Below are 21,346 nucleotides of genomic sequence, written 5' to 3' on the forward strand. Positions count from 1 at the left end.
TACCGGACCAGCCAAGCAGAGCGGTGTCAGGTGTCCTAACAGCTACCAGACGGAACTGAACTCAAACAGGACGTTCAGCCTGCAAACCGGGTCCAAACCGTCAAGCCGCATAAATCCTCCCTCAGAGGGGAAGAAGAAAAACAGACAGGAAATCCTATCCGATGAAAACAAAATACCAGGCAACCCATAGGTTAACGCCCAAGAAGAAACAGTGCTACCGCAGGACCAGCCAAACGGAGCCCTGATCTTCCCAAAAAAACTGGGAAAGATCTCATTACATGGACAATCAGGAGATAACATCATCCCCACATGTCTAATGAGGTGCGCCATTCGAAGAGCAGACAGATTTCCCGTAACCGATAAGGATAGGGTTGTTCAATTACTGAAAAAAATATGTCTGCGTAATTCTGTAATGAGAGGCACAACACTCAGGGACAGTCACACCCGCAGGGAACTGTACAGTCCTCAAATTCTATTCAATTTAGGAAATAAAGGTTCATCAGGCATATGACCTATGGAACCCCTGAATTCGCCCAAAACTTCCTTTAGAAGAAGCACAAATTCCTAAAACTAAAGTCTGGTTCCTCCGCAGCTGGAGGTTGAGAGGAAGCAGACTCTGACCCAGAAAGGTCCTACTCTGAAGTCTCAGAAAGAACTTCATACTCGGATAACCCTATCAGCTAAATCCAAAAATTATTTGATGTACTCTGGGAAGGAGTGCAATATGTAACCTTTCGCTTGCACTTAGCAGGGCGAGGTAAAGCATTAAGGCCGCAGACACCACCGTCTGAACTGCGCAGTAATGTCTGGAGAAAAAACAAAATTTATGCTTACCTGATAAATTTCTCTCTTGAGGTATATCCAGTCCACGGGTTCATCCATTACTTGTGGGATATTCTCCTTCCCAACAGGAAGTTGCAAGAGGACACCCACAGCAGAGCTGTTTATATAGCCCCTCCCCTAACTGCCACCCCCAGTCATTCGACCGAAGACAAGCAAGAAAAAGGAGAAACTATAGGGTGCAGTGGTGACTAGTTTAAAAATAAAAAACACCTGCCTTAAAGTGACAGGACGGGCCGTGGACTGGATACACCACAAGAGAAAGAAATTTATTAGGTAAGCATAAATTTTGTTTTCTCTTGTAAGGTGTATCCAGTCCACGGGTTCATCCATTACTTGTGGGATACCAATACCAAAGCTTTAGGACACGGATGAAGGGAGGGACAAGGCAGGAACTTAAACGGAAGGCACCACCGCCTGCAAGACCTTTCTCCCAAAAATAGCCTCCGAGAAAGCAAAAGTATCAAATTTGTAGAATTTAGAAAAAGTATGAAGCGAAGACCAAGTTGCCGCCTTACAAATCTGTTCAACAGAGGCCTCGTTTTTAAAATCCCATGTGGAAGCTACCGCTCTAGTGGAATGAGCTGTAATTCTTTCAGGAGGCTGCTGGCCAGCAGTCTCATAAGCTAAACTGATTATGCTTCTCAGCCAAAAAGAAAGAGAAGATGTCGAAGCCTTTTGGCCTCTCCTCTGTCCAGAGTAGACAACAAACAATGCAGATGTTTGACGAAAATCCTTAGTAAATAAAACTTTAAAGCACGAACCACGTCAAGATTTTGTAATAGACGTTCCTTCTTTGAAGAAGGATTAGGACACAGTGACGGAACTACAATCTCCTGATTGATATTCTTATTAGATACCACCTTAGGAAGAAATCCAGGTTTGGTACGCAACACTACCTTATCTGTATGGAATATCAGATAAGGGGAATCACACTGTAAGGCATATAACTCTGAAACTCTTCGAGCCGAAGAGATAGCTACCAAAAACAGAACTTTCCAAGATAAAAGCTTGATATCTATGGAATGCAGAGGTTCAAACGGAACCCCTTGAAGAGCTAAATTTAAACTCCATGGCGGAGCAACAAGTTTAAACACAGGCTTGATTCTAACTAAAGCCTGACAAAACGCCTGAACGTCTGGAACATCTGCCAGACACTTGTGCAGAAGGACAGAGCAGAAATCTGTCCTTTTAAGGAACTAGCTGATAATCCCTTCTCCAATCATTCTTGGAGAAAGGACAATATCCTAGGAACCCTGACTTTACTCCATGAGTAACCCTTGGATTCACACCAATGAAGATATTTACACCATATCTTATGATAGATTTTCCTGGTGACAGGCTTTCGAGCCTGAATTAAGGTATCAATTACCGACTCGGAGAAACCACGTTTTGATAAAATCAAGCGTTCAATCTCCAAGCAGTCAGCCGCAGAGAATTTAGATTTGAACGTTTGAATGGACCTTGGAGTAGAAGGTCCTGGCTCAGCGGCAGAGTCCATGGTGGAAGGGATTACATGTCCACGAGATCTGCATACCAAGTCCTGCGTGGCCACGCAGGTGCTATTAAAATCACCAAAGCTCTCTCCTGCTAGATCTTGGCAATCAGACGAGGGAGGAGAGTAAATGGTGGGAACACATAAGCCAGGCTGAAGGACCAGGTCACTGCTAGAGCATCTATCAGCGCTGCCTGGGGATCCTTTGACCTGGACCCGTAACAGGGAAGCTTGGCGTTCTGACGCCATCAGATCCACTTCTGGTTTGCCCCATAGTTGAATCAGCTGGGCAAATACCTCTGGATGGAGCTCCCACTCCCCCGGATGAAAAGTCTGCCGACTTAGAAAATCCGCCTCCCAGTTCTCTACTCCTGGGATATGGATAGCTGAGAGATGGCAAGAGTGAACCTCTGCCCATAGAATTATCTTTGAAACCTCCAACATTGCCAGGGGGCTTCTTGTCCCCCCTGATGGTTGATATAGGCTACAGTCGTGATATTGTCCGACTGAAATCTGATGAACCTGACCGCAGCTAGTTGAGGCCAAGCCTGAAGAGCATTGAATATCGCTCTCAGTTCCAGAATGTTTATCGGAAGGAGGGCTTCCTCCTGAGTCCACGAACCCTGAGCCTTCAGGGAGTTCCAGATTGCGCCCCAGCCCAGAAGGCTGGCATCTGTCGCGACTATAGTCCACTCTGGCCTGCGGAAACTCATTCCCCTGGACAGATGGACCCGAGAGAACCACCAGAGAAGAGAATCCCTGGTCTCTTGATCCAGATTTAGTAGAGGGGACAAATCTGTGTAATCCCCATTCCACTGATTGAGCATGCAAAGTTGCAGTGGTCTGAGATGTAGGCGGGCAAACGGAACTATGTCCATTGCCGCTACCATTAAGCGGATTACTTCCATACACTGAGCCACTGACGGCCGAGAAGTGGAATGAAGAGCACGGCAGGAAGTTAGAAGCTTTGATAACCTGACCTCTGTCAGAAAAATTTTCATTTCTACTGAATCTAATCAGTGTTCCTAGGAAGGAAACTCTTGTGAGAGTGGAGAGAGAACTCTTTTCTTCGTTCACCTTCCACCAGTGAGACCTCAGAAAGGCCAGAAGAATGTTCGTATGGGACTTGGCGATTTGAAAAGTCGACGCCTGTATCAGAATGTCGTCTAGGTAAGGAGCCACCGCTATGCCCCGTGGCCTTAGAACCGCCAGTAGGGACCCTAGAACCTTCGTAAAGATTCTTGGTGCCGTGGCTAACCCGAAGGGAAGAGCCACAAACTGGTAATGCCTGTCTAAGAAGGCGAAGCTGAGGAACTGATGATGATCTGTGAATCGGAATATGGAGATAAGCATCCTTTAAGTCCACGGTAGTCATATATTGACCCTCCTGGATCATAGGGAGGATGGTTCGGATAGTCTCCATCTTGAAGGATGGGACCCTGAGAAATTTGTTTAGAATCTTGAGATCCAAGATTGGTCTGAAAGTTCCCTCTTTTTTGGGAACTATAAACAGATTTGATAGAAGCCCTGCCCCTATTCCTCCCTTGGAACTGGGTGGATCACTCCCATAACCAGCAGGTCTTTAACACAACGTAAGAATGCCTCTCTCTTTATCTGGTTTACAGATAATTGTGAGAGATGAAATCTCCCCTTTGGAGATGAAGCTTTGAAGTCCAGAAGATATCCCTGGGAAGCAATCTCTAAGGCCCAAGCCTGAGCAAAGAGAGAGAGTCTGCCCCCCACTAGATCCGGTCCCAGATCGGGGGCTACTCCTTCATGCTGTCTTAGAGGCAGCCGCAGGTTTCTTGGCCTGCTTCCCCTTGTTCCAAGCCTGGTTAGGTCTCCAGACTGGTTTGGACTGGGCAAAATTTCACTCTTGTTTTGCATTAGAGGAAACTGAAGCTGTGCCACTCGAAGTTTCGAAAGGAACGAAAATTATTCTGTTTGGTCCTTAACTTATTGGACCTATCCTGAAGAAGGGCGTGACATTTTCCTTCAGTAATATCAGAAATGATCTCCTTCAGACCGGGCCCGAATAGGTTCTGTCCCTTGAAGGGGATGTTAAGAAGCTTAGACTTTGAAGTAACGTCTGCTGACCAGGACTTTAGCCATAGTGCCCTACGCGCCAAAATGGCAAAACCTGAATTCTTAGCCGTTAGCTTGGCTAAATGAAAAATGGCGTCAAAAATAAAGGAATTAGCTAACTTAAGAGCTTTAATCCTGTCTAGAATATCGTCTAACGGGGTCTCCACCTGTAGAGCCTCCTCAAGAGACTCAAACCAAAAAGCTGCTGCAGCAGTAACTGGGGCAATGCATGCAAGAGGCTGGAGAATAAAACCTTGATGTATAAAAATTTTCTTAAGGAGACCCTCCAATTTTTTATCCATAGGAAAGCACAACTGTCCTTGACAGCGATAGTTGTACGCTTAGCTAGGGTGGAGACTGCTCCCTCCACCTTAAGAACAGTCTGCCACGAGTGCCGTATGGTGGCATCTATGGGAAACATCTTTTTCAAAGCAGGAGGGGGAGAGAACGGCACACCTGGTCTATCCCATTCCTTAGTAATAATTTCCGAAAACCTCTTAGGGACTGGAAAAACATTGGTGTAAACAGGTACTGCAAAGTATTTGTCCATATTACACAATTTCTCTGGAACCACAATGGGGTCACAGTCATCCAGAGTCGCTAAAACCTCCCTAAGCAATAAGCGGAGGTGTTAAAGCTTAAATTTAAACGCTGTCATCTCATAATCAGACTGAAGTAACGCCTTCCCCGAGTCTGAAATGTCACCCACAGATAGAAGCTCACCTGCCTCGGCTTCTGAGCATTGTGAGGGTATATCGGACACAGGCAATAAAGCGTCAGAAAGCTCTGTATTAATTCTAGCCCCAGAGCTGTCTCGCTTTCCTTTAGCCCTGGCAGTTTGGAAAATACCTCTGTGAGGGTAGAATTCATAACTGCCGCCATGTCCTGTAAGGTAAAAGAATTAGATGTACTTGGCGTCACTTGAGCGGGAGTTATAGGTTCTGACACATGGGGAGAGTTAGATGGCATAATCTCCCTCTTTTCAGTCAGAGAATCCCCTGGAGATAAATCTTTAAAGTGAATGTAAATTATATTCGTTCTAATGTACAGTACGAATTTACAATATACTTGCAATGTAAACCGCAATGTTGTTTTTTTTTTTTAAATAATGAACTTATGATATTTTAATTTATATTATAAACTTAGCTACGTCTTGAACAATAACTCCTCCCATCCTTCACTTCCAGTATTCAGAGTCCATCGCGTACTATAGAGCAGTCCCTCCTGCTCTTACGTAGCACTGAAGCGCACTCCTGAGAATTAAATTTGCGCATGCGTTTCCAAAATGAAGTTAATATGCGCATGTGTGCCCTGATCCGTTTCTAATCTTACTCTTCAATGACGATTCGTTAGGGAACGTATGCGCAGTTTGATCGCGTGACGTGGGAAAAAAGGGGCTGGACGCCACGGGGTATGATCTATTATTTGGTAAAGGAAATGTCAATCAAATTAGAAACGAGGGACAAGATGGCGGGCGGAGGAAGAAAGTAAGCTTAATAGGGTTATAAATCGTTCGATTATGATTTATTATTAGATTTAAAACAAATGATGACTTAAACTTACTTTTATTTTATGAACTTAACAAGATGATGAAGTGAGATGACCGTGACTTTACATTCACTTTAAGCGTCATATTATGGTCTTTATAGTTTATAGAAATTTCAGTACATTTGGTACACATTCTAAGAGGGGGTTCCACAATGGCTTCCAAACATATTGAACAATGAGTTTCCTCTATGTCAGACATGTTTAACAGACTAGTAATGAGACAAGCAAGCTTGGTAAACACTTTAATAAAGGTGAAACAGCAATTAAACAAAAAAGTTACTGTGCCTTTAAGAGAAAAAAACTAGCACTTAAACTGCAAAACAGTGAAAAAATACAGTAAAATCTTTGAAATTTTTACAGTGTGAATAAGGGACTAAAGCAGCATTGCACCCACTTGCAAATGGATGATTAACCCCTTAGGCCCCAAACTGGATTGAAAAACGTTAAAAATCAATTGAGCACCATGCCACAGCTCTGCTGAGTCTCCTACCTGCCCTTAAATACGATTTTGTGCAGAAATAACCCCTTTGAAATGGTTCTCAGATGCCAGAGGACTCTTCTAGGGAAGCTGGATGTCTCAGTCTGTATTAAAACTGCGCAGTTAGAGCGCTAAAATAGGCCCCTCCCACCATGTACTTGATGCCAGAGGGGCCTTAAGAAAATACTCCTGGGAGTATCTGACTAGCCATGTGGAAACTAGTCCCCAAATAAAGACTCATCTCCCTCAGAGAAAAAAGTCCTATTTATGAAATCATGTAAACGTTTTGTCACTAAGCAATATGAATATTAACATGAGTATTACCCTGTTATGTAAGCATGATCCCAGTCGCTGTTAAATCACTGCATCAGGCTTACCTCAAATACACAAGGCTCTGTCAGCATTTTCTAGAACTTATTCCTCTCTCTAGAAATAAAAATACTGAACATACCTCAAAGTAGGTAATCTGCAGGCCGTTCCCCCAACTGAAGTTTTCCCATATTCATCAGTTATGTGTGAGAACAGCAATGGACCTTAGTTACAAACCACTAAGATCATCAAATCTCCAGGCAGAATTCTTCTAATTTCTGCCTGAGAGAAAAACAGTACAATGCCGGTACCGTTTAAAAATAACAAACTCTTGATTGAAGGTAAAACTACACTAAGTCACCACATATCTCTTGATACTTCCTTTCTTGTCGAGAGTTGCAAGAGAATGACTGGGGGTGGCAGTTAGTGCAACTTCCTGTTGGAAAGGAGAATATCCCACAAGTAATGGATGAACCCGTGGACTGGATACACCTTACAAGAGAAAAGGACCCCTCCAGATGGAGGCTCAGCAATGCTACAGGAAAACTGCATGTATCTAGAGATAACAATGAAGGGTACGCACCTCAATCAAACGACAACTCCTCAGAGGTGGAAGGCTCCGTGATATCAAACATGTTTGATATTATCACATTATCAAGGCATATGGAACATAATTGAGAGGGGTAATTAGGGCCTCCTCACCATATAAACAAGAAATGCTCTTTAGGAATAGAGGGAGTGCCCTCTAAAGAAACCGAATCCTCCATCACTAGTGCAATAACCGGAGAACTAGAGAGATAAAACATCTTTTTTATTTTTTAAATAAAATAATGGCACCTCTATACCCCAATGGCTGGGGCCCTCACCACCTCCTATGACCCAGACAGTAAAGAGAGGTACGACTCGTCTCTGATAGTCACGAAAGAGGGAATGAATCACATAGTGGACAATGCAGGACCGTCACTGCTATGAGAGAAAGCGTGCCAAGCTTGTAAGCTGCATGGCTCTCAAAGTGAAACCAGCATATTCCATAACAGCCTAAGAGCCCATAACATCTCACACATATAGCAGCATAAAATCAAACATATAAAATTATTAACCCCCCCCCTGTTCAATAATCCACCTAAGGAGATATTAACCCTTGATTCTATAAAGATAAAAGGCGCAACACTGTGACCCTATCTTTTGTATTAACATCATGTAATAAAAGAATGAAACAATCTTACCAGAATCTACGCAGTGAAACAGGAACACTGTCCTTCAAGTGTGACAGCTTAGTAGCATTGTCCCTGACATGGACTTGAGAGAAGCAGTCTGCAAAAAACTTAATGCCGATTGCTGTAAGAGCTGTTAGTCGGGATGGGTGTCGCAAAGGGAAGCTTCCTCTGCATCTCCGGACTCTTTCACCCGGGCCCTCAGTGAGAAGCTTATAGGGCTACCTAAAACTCCTGTCCCATTGCAAAGAGTAGTACCCTCCATAAGAGACAAAACAAATTATGAAACTTCTCTGCCAACCTCCTGGGACGAAAGGCAAAGAATGACTGGGGGATGAGGGAAGAGGGAGGGAGTATTTAAAACCTTTGGCTGGGGTGTCTTTGCTTCCTCCTGGTGGCCAGGTTCTTATTCCCAAAAGTAATGAATGCAGCTGTGGTCTCTTTCCAATTAGGAAAAAAATCCACCTGATGATGAATCTACAGTGAAAGCAAAGGACGCTTGCAGTATGGTAACATTTTATTACCACCATTAAATTGATATTAATTGATATTAATATTAAAAACTTTCATTCATTAAACTTTAAAAAGATGCTTATTTTTTAAAAATAATGACCTTTGCGTTATGGAAAACTTAATGCCGATCCTTTGCCCGCAGCTCCTGCTTTCTTTAGCAGATCGATCACTAATCTTGGCTACTTCCAATCGTTGTCTGCCCCCTTTGGTGTCCAGCTGGTGGGGCACGCAACGATTGGAGGAAGCTGGCTCACCATCGATATGCTAATGAAAGCAGGAGCTGCGGGCAAAGGATCGGCATTATGTTTTCCATAACGCAAAAGTATCTTTAAAGTGAAGGTAAAGTTAACATTTGTTTAATTAATTTAATAATTTTTTTAATGAATATTCAAATATATATGTTAAAAATTAATTTGAAAATCCCTACCATTTGTCTCCCGACGCCTCCCAAGCCTTTACTTCCTGCTGCATTTTGTGAAGTCTCTACCCCTCGCAAATGCGCGTGCACGACCCAGGATAAAAATTGCGCATGCGTTGCACTCATATTATTTTACAATGCGCATGCGCTAATTTGCCTTGCAGTATAGTATTGAATGAATAGGTATATTCATTCAGTACTATACGATCAGAGACAGGAGCTGCATCTATTCTTATCGTTCAAACGTTTCTTAAAAACATCGATCTATTAACTCGGTTTGCCCAATTGTACTATAAAATCTATAGTACAATTGGGCAAACAGAGTTAATAGATCGATGTTTTTAAGAAACGTTTCAACAATATCAATAAATGCAGCTTCTGGCTCTGATTGTGCACACTGTAACAAGACGATGAGGTAGTCTGTGGGACGCATGCGCGAAACTGGAGCGCGCTTGGTTGATAAGGAGACAAATTAAAGTGCGCATGCGACGACGAGTAAAGGGGCGGATGACGGCCGCCTAACGGCCTAAAAATCAATTGGGTATAAAATACATGTGATGTTAAGTAGAAAAAAAAAAAAAATACGGGTTGAATTTGGGGATGTATATAATTAGGATTATAAAGGTAATATATTTATTTATAACTATTTATATAAAATATGATGAATTAAAGTCATTATTTTTAAACATTGAATCATATTCTAGATAGTGATGAGGGTAACTTTACCTTCACTTTAAGAATAAGCGTCTTTAAGTGCCCTTGTTTTTAAGTTTATTTTTAGATACCGTTATTAAACTTTACAATCACTTAAAGCCTTCTGAATATAACTGGTTTGTTTTTACCAGTGCAAATATTACAAAAGACGCTATATAGAGATATAGTTGAAACATAAGTGTTTGCACTGCACCAAGCATGGCTTATAGCAGACGTTCATGTGCATGTAACAGACTTGCTTATATTGCTCTAGAAGGAAACCTTCTCACCTAGCTTATTCCCACACATTTATTTGGAACTTTAAATACTCAAGTACAACCTAAACTTGATTCATACAAGTGGTCAGTTTTATAAATTTTACTTTTCTTTCATAAAGGTGGCGAGAGCCCATGAGCCATGAAAGAATTACATCTATCAGGTAAGCATAAATTATGCTTTTTTTCTGATTAACAATATAGCACTACAGTTCAGTGTTCTTGTGTGCTTCTTTCACGGCTACCTCTGTTAATAAATCTAAGCCTCTAATATTAAAGGTGCCTGGAACTCTCTGATAGAGTATTCAATTTCAAACAATTTTCCTATTTACTTCTATTGTTAATTTTTCTCCATTCTCTTGGTATCCTTTATCGAAGGAGCAGCAAAGCACTACTGGGAGCTGGCTTAAAAAATTGGTAAGCCAATGACAAGAGGTATATATGTGCAGCTACCAATCAGCAACTAGCTCCAAGCTCCTGAGCCTACCCAAGTATTATTTTCAACAAAGGATTTTAACAGAACAAAGCAAATCGGATAATATAAGTAATTTGGAAAGTTGTTTAAAATTGCATGCTCTCTGAATCATGAAAGAAAAAATTTCTGGGTTTCATTTCCTTTTAAAGGGACAGTCTACACCAGAATTGTTATTGTTTTAAAAGATAGATAATCCCTTTATTACCCATTCCCCAGTTTTGCATAACCAGCACTGTTATATTTATATGTTTTACCTCTTTGATTAGCTTGTATCTAAGCCTCTGCAGACTGCCCCCTTATCTCAGTGCTTTTGACAGACATACAGTTTAGCCAATCAGTGCAGACTCCTAAATAACTCCATGGGAGTGAGCACAATGCTATCTATATGACACACATGAACTAATAATGTCTAACTGTGAAAAAAACTTTCAAAACGCTCTAAACTAGGTTTAGAAATCAGCTTGAGCCTAACTAGGTTAAGCTTTTCAAAAATATCACCAAGGGAATGAAGCAAATATAAATGATAAAAGTCAATTGGAAAGCTGTTTAAAATTGCATGCCCTATCTGTATCATGAAAGTTTGATTTTGACTAGACTGTCCCTTTAAATCATACTTTACATAAATATAACCCATACACAATATCATACCAGGAGGAGTCGGATTTCTGGGTTCTGCCACTTCAATGGCCCCACTCTTAACAGTTGTGACAGGCTCAGCTTCCTCAGTAGCTGGTTTATGCTTCATATCTAGACGTTTCAGCTTCTCGGCACAAGCAGCTCTCCTCTCCTCCTCCATGCGGCGCTCTTCCTCCTCTCTCCTCTTGCGAGCTCTCTCTACTGCTTGCGAGATTTCAGAGGATGACTGCTTCCTGCGCTGGCGCCACGCCTCGTCCTCATCTTCTGGTGGAGCCACTGGGGGTGCAGCTTGCTTCTCCTGGAAAAAAATAAATAAATAAATTAGAATCCAATCTTTAAAAAAAAGAGTGACACGCCAGCCCAAAGGATTGCTCATTTCACCTTGTGTTCGGGCTGTGACCCACGACGAGCAGGCTGACCCCTGTGAGCAGTTGGTGCAATGGCGACAGGTGCTTGTGTAGGTTCTGGGGCTCGTGGCCCCTCTGTCCAGGCTGCCTTGGCCGGGGGAGGCTTTTCCTCAGTGGGTGCACCCTTCCTGGCATCAGAAGGATCTGCTGCCCTCTGTGCTAAAGGTGCAGGCAGCTGCTCTGTGCTGGGAATAAAAGTTTCCCTGGAAACGGGAGGATAATTTTGAGTCAGGGAACACAAAAAGGAGAAAACGAGCGAACGCAAGCAAGTAAGTAAAACAAACCTTTTTTCGTCATCGTCTGTTTCTTTCCCATCCTCATCATCGCTGAATTTTAGCTTCTCCATGTAATCCACCTCCTCGTGTGCCCCTGCAGAAAGAAAAGGATGTTGAATGATATATTCTGGATCAAGAGGTACAACTGGGGAAGAACAACCCTCCCTCTGAATGGTAAATAAGAACATTTACTTCTAGCATTTTGCTAACATGTTTTAAAATGATTTTGAACATGCCTATATTATCATAAGCAATCACTGCTGGTGGGTTTCATTCAGGCGCACTTACTTCAGGACGCACACATTTAGTAAGGGCATTCTAACAGTATTAACACTTGAGGAGAGGCAGAGAGAAGGCAGCATCAAATGTGCGCTTTTTCTCTGTACAGAAGGTAGCGCTACAGCTTTCCATTGACTGTAGCACTGTGCTTCTGGAACAGTGGGGAGGAGACAAAGTAAATGAGGGTGAAATGTTTTTTTGGTTTATTTTGTACTAACTTTTATCATTAACTTTGTTTTTCTTACAGCATCTTTAATTGGACCGATTTGGTGTCGTTGTTTGTTTAACACCACAATAAAATTAAAAGAACCACAGCTTAAATCATATACACTTATAGCTCTACTTGAGTATTAGCCCCGTTGAGCTTATTACCTTTCCTCCTAGACATAAATGTGTTTATATATAGCATCTACCTGTCGCTGGGCCCACGCCCAGATGATGGGATTAGTTTATGATAGTATAGATACATTTCTGTCTTAATCTGAGCCAGTCATCCATATCACATCTTACTGCTACTGAGGCAGGTATAGTTTCATGTTGGGGCTACTTTCATTTAGGATATATTTCCCACTCCCTAGATATTAACTTATGCTGTACATTTCCAGATATTTATTAATGTTACTTTACAATGACTACTAGCGTATGCTGCCAGCTATCACTAGCCGGCAAGGCTATACTGTCACATTATTATTCACTTAGTGCTCTTATTACCTTGGTCATCCAGTACGTATCTCTCTTCGAGCTAAGGCATTAATTTAGTCAGCCTAGCTAACCACAGGTCCAAAGGTGGTCTTCATGTTTGTTATCCTCAAATCTATCACACTATTGCACATGCTAATTTGAGTACCTCTGAAATGTAGATATTATGGGGCTTATAACAGCCTTATGTCGCAGGTTAATTTCATTTTTCTGCTCTCTATAACTAGTGAGAAGCTAATATTTCTTTTTATGATTATATTTATTGTTAATCGGTTAAGTAGACGCCCAAACCCAGTACCAATGGCAACCTCTTATTAATGATAGGAATAGGATCTTTGTGGAGCATTCTTAAAACTGTTATCTATACAATAACCCATATTAGTCATATCTACTTAATTTTAAGTCTTGCGCCCATGCTGCATCTTTATTTTATACTCCTGCCCCCCCCCCCAAAGGAAAAACAGAATTTATGTTTACCTGATAAATTACTTTCTCCAACGGTGTGTCCGGTCCACGGCGTAATCCTTACTTGTGGGATATTCTCTTCCCCAACAGGAAATGGCAAAGAGCCCAGCAAAGCTGGTCACATGATCCCTCCTAGGCTCCGCCTACCCCAGTCATTCGACCGACGTTAAGGAGGAATATTTGCATAGGAGAAACCATATGATACCGTGGTGACTGTAGTTAAAGAAAATAAATTATCAGACCTGATTAAAAAACCAGGGCGGGCCGTGGACCGGACACACCGTTGGAGAAAGTAATTTATCAGGTAAACATAAATTCTGTTTTCTCCAACATAGGTGTGTCCGGTCCACGGCGTCATCCTTACTTGTGGGAACCAATACCAAAGCTTTAGGACACGGATGAAGGGAGGGAGCAAATCAGGTCACCTAAATGGAAGGCACCACGGCTTGCAAAACCTTTCTCCCAAAAATAGCCTCAGAAGAAGCAAAAGTATCAAACTTGTAAAATTTGGTAAAAGTGTGCAGTGAAGACCAAGTCGCTGCCCTACATATCTGATCAACAGAAGCCTCGTTCTTGAAGGCCCATGTGGAAGCCACAGCCCTAGTGGAATGAGCTGTGATTCTTTCGGGAGGCTGCCGTCCGGCAGTCTCGTAAGCCAATCTGATGATGCTTTTAATCCAAAAAGAGAGAGAGGTAGAAGTTGCTTTTTGACCTCTCCTTTTACCTGAATAAACAACAAACAAGGAAGATGTTTGTCTAAAATCCTTTGTAGCATCTAAATAGAATTTTAGAGCGCGAACAACATCCAAATTGTGCAACAAACGTTCCTTCTTTGAAACTGGTTTCGGACACAGAGAAGGTACGATAATCTCCTGGTTAATGTTTTTGTTAGAAACAACTTTTGGAAGAAAACCAGGTTTAGTACGTAAAACCACCTTATCTGCATGGAACACCAGATAAGGAGGAGAACACTGCAGAGCAGATAATTCCGAAACTCTTCTAGCAGAAGAAATTGCAACTAAAAACAAAACTTTCCAAGATAATAACTTAATATCAACGGAATGTAAGGGTTCAAACGGAACCCCCTGAAGAACTGAAAGAACTAAGTTGAGACTCCAAGGAGGAGTCAAAGGTTTGTAAACAGGCTTAATTCTAACCAGAGCCTGAACAAAGGCTTGAACATCTGGCACAGCTGCCAGCTTTTTGTGAAGTAACACAGACAAGGCAGAAATCTGTCCCTTCAGGGAACTTGCAGATAATCCTTTTTCCAATCCTTCTTGAAGGAAGGATAGAATCTTAGGAATCTTAACCTTGTCCCAAGGGAATCCTTTAGATTCACACCAACAGATATATTTTTTCCAAATTTTGTGGTAAATCTTTCTAGTTACAGGCTTTCTGGCCTGAATAAGAGTATCGATAACAGAATCTGAGAACCCTCGCTTAGATAAGATCAAGCGTTCAATCTCCAAGCAGTCAGCTGGAGTGAAACCAGATTCGGATGTTCGAACGGACCCTGAACAAGAAGGTCTCGTCTCAAAGGTAGCTTCCAAGGTGGAGCCGATGACATATTCACCAGATCTGCATACCAAGTCCTGCGTGGCCACGCAGGAGCTATCAAGATCACCGACGCCCTCTCCTGGTTGATCCTGGCTACCAGCCTGGGGATGAGAGGAAACGGCGGGAACACATAAGCTAGTTTGAAGGTCCAAGGTGCTACTAGTGCATCCACTAGAGCCGCCTTGGGATCCCTGGATCTGGACCCGTAGCAAGGAACTTTGAAGTTCTGACGAGAGGCCATCAGATCCATGTCTGGAATGCCCCACAGCTGAGTGACTTGGGCAAAGATTTCCGGATGGAGTTCCCACTCCCCCGGATGCAAAGTCTGACGACTCAGAAAATCCGCTTCCCAATTTTCCACTCCTGGGATGTGGATAGCAGACAGGTGGCAGGAGTGAGACTCCGCCCATAGAATGATTTTGGTCACTTCTTCCATCGCCAGGGAACTCCTTGTTCCCCCCTGATGGTTGATGTACGCAACAGTTGTCATGTTGTCTGATTGAAACCGTATGAACTTGGCCCTCGCTAGCTGAGGCCAAGCCTTGAGAGCATTGAATATCGCTCTCAGTTCCAGAATATTTATCGGTAGAAGAGATTCTTCCCGAGACCAAAGACCCTGAGCTTTCAGGGATCCCCAGACCGCGCCCCAGCCCATCAGACTGGCGTCGGTCGTGACAATGACCCACTCTGGTCTGCGGAATGTCATCCCTTGTGACAGGTTGTCCAGGGACAGCCACCAACGGAGTGAGTCTCTGGTCCTCTGATTTACTTGTATCTTCGGAGACAAGTCTGTATAGTCCCCATTCCACTGACTGAGCATGCACAGTTGTAATGGTCTTAGATGAATGCGCGCAAAAGGAACTATGTCCATTGCCGCTACCATCAAACCGATCACTTCCATGCACTGCGCTATGGAAGGAAGAGGAACGGAATGAAGTATCCGACAAGAGTCTAGAAGTTTTGTTTTTCTGGCCTCTGTCAGAAAAATCCTCATTTCTAAGGAGTCTATTATTGTTCCCAAGAAGGGAACCCTTGTTGACGGAGATAGAGAACTCTTTTCCACGTTCACTTTCCATCCGTGAGATCTGAGAAAGGCCAGGACAATGTCCGTGTGAGCCTTTGCTTGAGGAAGGGACGACGCTTGAATCAGAATGTCGTCCAAGTAAGGTACTACAGCAATGCCCCTTGGTCTTAGCACAGCTAGAAGGGACCCTAGTACCTTTGTGAAAATCCTTGGAGCAGTGGCTAATCCGAAAGGAAGCGCCACAAACTGGTAATGCTTGTCCAGGAATGCGAACCTTAGGAACCGATGATGTTCCTTGTGGATAGGAATATGTAGATACGCATCCTTTAAATCCACTGTGGTCATGAATTGACCTTCCTGGATGGAAGGAAGAATAGTTCGAATGGTTTCCATCTTGAACGATGGAACCTTGAGAAACTTGTTTAAGAACTTGAGATCTAAGATTGGTCTGAACGTTCCCTCTTTTTTGGGAACTATGAACAGATTGGAGTAGAACCCCATCCCTTGTTCTCTTAATGGAACAGGATGAATCACTCCCATTTTTAACAGGTCTTCTACACAATGTAAGAATGCCTGTCTTTTTATGTGGTCTGAAGACAACTGAGACCTGTGGAACCTCCCCCTTGGGGGAAGCCCCTTGAATTCCAGAAGATAACCTTGGGAGACTATTTCTAGCGCCCAAGGATCCAGAACATCTCTTGCCCAAGCCTGAGCGAAGAGAGAGAGTCTGCCCCCCACCAGATCCGGTCCCGGATCGGGGGCCAACATTTCATGCTGTCTTGGTAGCAGTGGCAGGTTTCTTGGCCTGCTTTCCCTTGTTCCAGCCTTGCATTGGTCTCCAAGCTGGCTTGGCTTGAGAAGTATTACCCTCTTGCTTAGAGGACGTAGCACTTTGGGCTGGTCCGTTTCTACGAAAGGGACGAAAATTAGGTTTATATTTTGCCTTGAAAGGCCGATCCTGAGGAAGGGCGTGGCCCTTACCCCCAGTGATATCAGAGATAATCTCTTTCAAGTCAGGGCCAAACAACGTTTTCCCCTTGAAAGGAATGTTAAGTAGCTTGTTCTTGGAAGACGCATCAGCTGACCAAGATTTCAACCAAAGCGCTCTGCGCGCCACAATAGCAAACCCTGAATTCTTAGCCGCTAACCTAGCCAATTGCAAAGTGGCGTCTAGGGTGAAAGAATTAGCCAATTTGAGAGCATTGATTCTGTCCATAATCTCCTCATAAGGAGGAGAATCACTATCGACCGCCTTTATCAGCTCATCGAACCAGAAACATGCGGCTGTAGCTACAGGGACAATGCATGAAATTGGTTGTAGAAGGTAACCCTGCTGAACAAACATCTTTTTAAGTAAACCTTCTAATTTTTTATCCATAGGATCTTTGAAAGCACAACTATCCTCTATGGGTATAGTGGTGCGTTTGTTTAAAGTGGAAACCGCTCCCTCGACCTTGGGGACTGTCTGCCATAAGTCCTTTCTGGGGTCGACCATAGGAAACAATTTTTTAAATATGGGGGGAGGGACGAAAGGAATACCGGGCCTTTCCCATTCTTTATTAACAATGTCCGCCACCCGCTTGGGTATAGGAAAAGCTTCTGGGAGCCCCGGGACCTCTAGGAACTTGTCCATTTTACATAGTTTCTCTGGGATGACCAACTTGTCACAATCATCCAGAGTGGATAATACCTCCTTGAGCAGAATGCGGAGATGTTCCAACTTAAATTTAAACGTAATCACATCAGGTTCAGCTTGTTGAGAAATGTTCCCTGAATCAGTAATTTCTCCCTCAGACAAAACCTCCCTGGCCCCATCAGACTGGGTTAGGGGCCCTTCAGAACCATTATTATCAGCGTCGTCATGCTCTTCAGTATTGTCTAAAACAGAGCAGTCACGCTTACGCTGGTAAGTGTTCATTTTGGCTAAAATGTTTTTGACAGAATTATCCATTACAGCCGTTAATTGTTGCATAGTAAGGAGTATTGGCGCGCTAGATGTACTAGGGGCCTCCTGAGTGGGCAAGACTCGTGTAGACGAAGGAGGGAATGATGCAGTACCATGCTTACTCCCCTCACTTGAGGAATCATCTTGGGCATCATTGTCATTGTCACATAAATCACATTTATTTAAATGAATAGGAATTCTGGCTTCCCCACATTCAGAACACAGTCTATCTGGTAGTTCAGACATGTTAAACAGGCATAAACTTGATAACAAAGTACAAAAAACGTTTTAAAATAAAACCGTTACTGTCACTTTAAATTTTAAACTGAACACACTTTATTACTGCAATTGCGAAAAAACATGAAGGAATTGTTCAAAATTCACCAAATTTTCACCACAGTGTCTTAAAGCCATAAAAGTATTGCACACCAAATTTGGAAGCTTTAACCCTTAAAATAACGGAACCGGAGCCGTTTTTAACTTTAACCCCTTTACAGTCCCTGGTATCTGCTTTGCTGAGACCCAACCAAGCCCAAAGGGGAATACGATACCAAATGACGCCTTCAGAAAGTCTTTTCTAAGTATCAGAGCTCCTCTCACATGCGACTGCATGTCATGCCTCTCAAAAACAAGTGCGCAACACCGGCGCGAAAATGAGGCTCTGCCTATGATTTGGGAAAGCCCCTAAAGAATAAGGTGTCTAAAACAGTGCCTGCCGATATTATTATATCAAAATACCCAGATAAAATGATTCCTCAAGGCTAAATATGTGTTAATAATGAATCGATTTAGCCCAGAAAAAGTCTACACAGTCTTAATAAGCCCTTGTGAAGCCCTTATTTACGATCTTAATAAACATGGCTTACCGGATCCCATAGGGAAAATGACAGCTTCCAGCATTACATCGTCTTGTTAGAATGTGTCATACCTCAAGCAGCAAGAGACTGCTCACTGTTCCCCCAACTGAAGTTAATTGCTCTCAACAGTCCTGTGTGGAACAGCCATGGATTTTAGTGACGGTTGCTAAAATCATTTTCCTCATACAAACAGAAATCTTCATCTCTTTTCTGTTTCTGAGTAAATAGTACATACCAGCACTATTTTAAAATAACAAACTCTTGATTGAATAATAAAAACTACAGTTAAACACTAAAAAACTCTAAGCCATCTCCGTGGAGATGTTGCCTGTACAACGGCAAAGAGAATGACTGGGGTAGGCGGAGCCTAGGAGGGATCATGTGACCAGCTTTGCTGGGCTCTTTGCCATTTCCTGTTGGGGAAGAGAATATCCCACAAGTAAGGATGACGCCGTGGACCGGACACACCTATGTTGGAGAAAAAGGTGTCTCCCCTCTCCCTTTCCCGCTCTATGGGATAGAGCGGGTCATACCCACTACCCCTTTCCCGTCTTCGTCCAGTGGTGACAGCAACCCCTTGAGGGAAGATACCACTTATGTCCCTTTACTGTCCAGAGATGATATGTTTCTATACCAACCCGGCCTCAAAGTTTTATTTCCTTATATGTGCCTCCTAGCCTCTAACCTCACTCCTTTGAGTTTTTGATGGCTCCGCTCCCCCATTATCCCTTATTTCCCCCCCTCCTTACACCAGTGAGCTTACTTCGTAAGCAAAGGAAAATGAATCCTATAGAAATATTTATTTTCTCTCTCCATGACAACAACCTAAATCATTCATCAACTATACTTTATTTCCATGAAACTTAAAAATTTCCAGTTATAGACTCTGAAGTGTGAGCAACTCATTTTCTGTACTGGAACAAAGAAGACAGACTGCTAAAAGATTTATTATATCATTGATATTATTTCGGTATTAACTGTATAGATATATCTGGTTATCTACATCTCTCTAGACGATGATGATCTGTTGATGAGAGTACTTCATATGTTTACAGAAAAACGAAATGTTGCCCATAATGGTTGAAACTTATTATATAATTTGTTGGTGATATACAGGTGGCCCTCGTTTTACAACGGTTCAATTTACACCGTTTCAGAATAACAACCTTTTTTCCCAGTCATGTGACTCCTATTGAAAAGCATTGAGAAGCAGTGCATTTATTAAAATAGCCAGTAGGTGGAGCTGTCCGCTTGTGTTGCAGCAAAGCAAGCTGAAATTAATCAATTTAACCAGACCTGAGCTATCGAGCAGATCTCAAAGGAACAAGATCTGTCTATAAATCAGTCCAGATTGGAATGCATAGAAAACTGTTTGCAGAAAAATGCAAGTGAAGTCTGTGTTGTTTGATTATTTTATTAGGTTTATAATGCTGTTTAGCAAATGTTTTTGTTCATTTAACTTAGTTTAAATTATATATTCTGTGTTGTGTGATTATTTTATTGGTTTATAATGCCGTTTAGCATTTAAAGTCTTCATTTCAAAGCTTTAAAAATAATGTATTAGGTGTTACTTATGACAATTTTGAGAGGGGTCTGGAACCTATCTCCCTCACTTCCCACTGACTTACATTATAAACTGGGTTTCAATTTACAACAGTTTCGATTTACAACTATTCCTTCTGGAACCAAACCACCGGCATAAACTGAGGGCTACCTGTATATATTTAATGGTTTAAATATATACCATTAAATATATACACCGCAAGAGAAATAAATTTATCAGGTAAGCATAAATTATGTTTTCTCTTGTAAGGTGTATCCAGTCCACGGATCATCCATTACTTGTGGGATACCAATACCAAAGCTAAAGTACACGGATGAAGGGAGGGACAAGGCAGGTACTTAAACAGAAGGTACCACTGCCTGTAAAACCTTTCTCCCAAAAATAGCCTCCGAAGAAGCAAAAGTATCACATTTATAAAACTTTGAAAAAACATAATTTATGCTTACCTGATAAATTTATTTCTCTTGTAGTGTATCCAGTCCACGGATCATCCATTACTTATGGGATATTCTCCTTCCCAACAGGAAGTTGCAAGAGGATCACCCACAGTAGAGCTGCTATATAGCTCCTCCCCCAGCTGTCATATCCAGTCATTCGACCGAAAACAAACAGAAACCATAGGGTGCAGTGGTGACTGTAGTTTAATTAAAATTTAGACCTGCCTTAAAAGGACAGGGCGGGCCGTGGACTGGATACACTACAAGAGAAATAAATTTATCAGGTAAGCATAAATTATGTTTTCTCTTGTTAAGTGTATCCAGTCCACGGATCATCCATTACTTATGGGATACCAATACCAAAGCTAAAGTACACGGATGATGGGAGGGACAAGGCAGGATTAAGCAGAAGGAACCACTGCCTGAAGAACCTTTCTCCCAAAAACAGCCTCAGAAGAAGCAAAAGTAAAATTTGGAAAAAGTGTGAAGCGAAGACCAATTCGCGGCCTTGCAAATCTGTTCAACAGAGGCCTCATTTTTAAAGGCCCAGGTGGAAGCCACAGCTCTAGTAGAATGAGCTGTAATCCTTTCAGGGGACTGCTGTCCAGCAGTCTCATAGGCTAGGCGTATTATGCTCCGAAGCCAAAAGTAAAGAGAGGTTGCCGAAGCTTTTTGACCTCTCCAGAGTAAACGACAAACAGGGTAGATGTTTGACGAAAATCTTTAGTAGCTTGTAAGTAAAACTTCAAGGCACGGACTACGTCCAGATTATGTAAAAGACGTTCCTTCTTTGAAGAAGGATTAGGACACAATGATGGAACAACAATCTCTTGATCGATATTCTTGTTAGAAACCACC

General features: G+C 42.4%; 1 protein-coding gene across 1 annotated transcript in view; it reads right to left on the reverse strand.

Moving 5' to 3' along the window:
• PRRC2A (proline rich coiled-coil 2A) overlaps positions 1-21,346 on the reverse strand; it is a 354,922-nt gene that overhangs the window by 199,575 nt on the left and 134,001 nt on the right. Inside the window, exons 10-12 of the mRNA XM_053721959.1 lie at positions 11,671-11,755; positions 11,361-11,589; positions 10,992-11,277 (exon numbers count right to left, since the gene is read on the reverse strand). Coding sequence (XP_053577934.1) covers positions 10,992-11,277; positions 11,361-11,589; positions 11,671-11,755 — 600 coding nt within the window. The remainder of the gene's footprint in view (positions 1-10,991; positions 11,278-11,360; positions 11,590-11,670; positions 11,756-21,346) is intronic.

The sequence above is a fragment of the Bombina bombina genome, chromosome 7, assembly GCF_027579735.1.
Source record: "Bombina bombina isolate aBomBom1 chromosome 7, aBomBom1.pri, whole genome shotgun sequence".
In the NCBI taxonomy this organism is placed as follows: domain Eukaryota; kingdom Metazoa; phylum Chordata; class Amphibia; order Anura; family Bombinatoridae; genus Bombina; species Bombina bombina.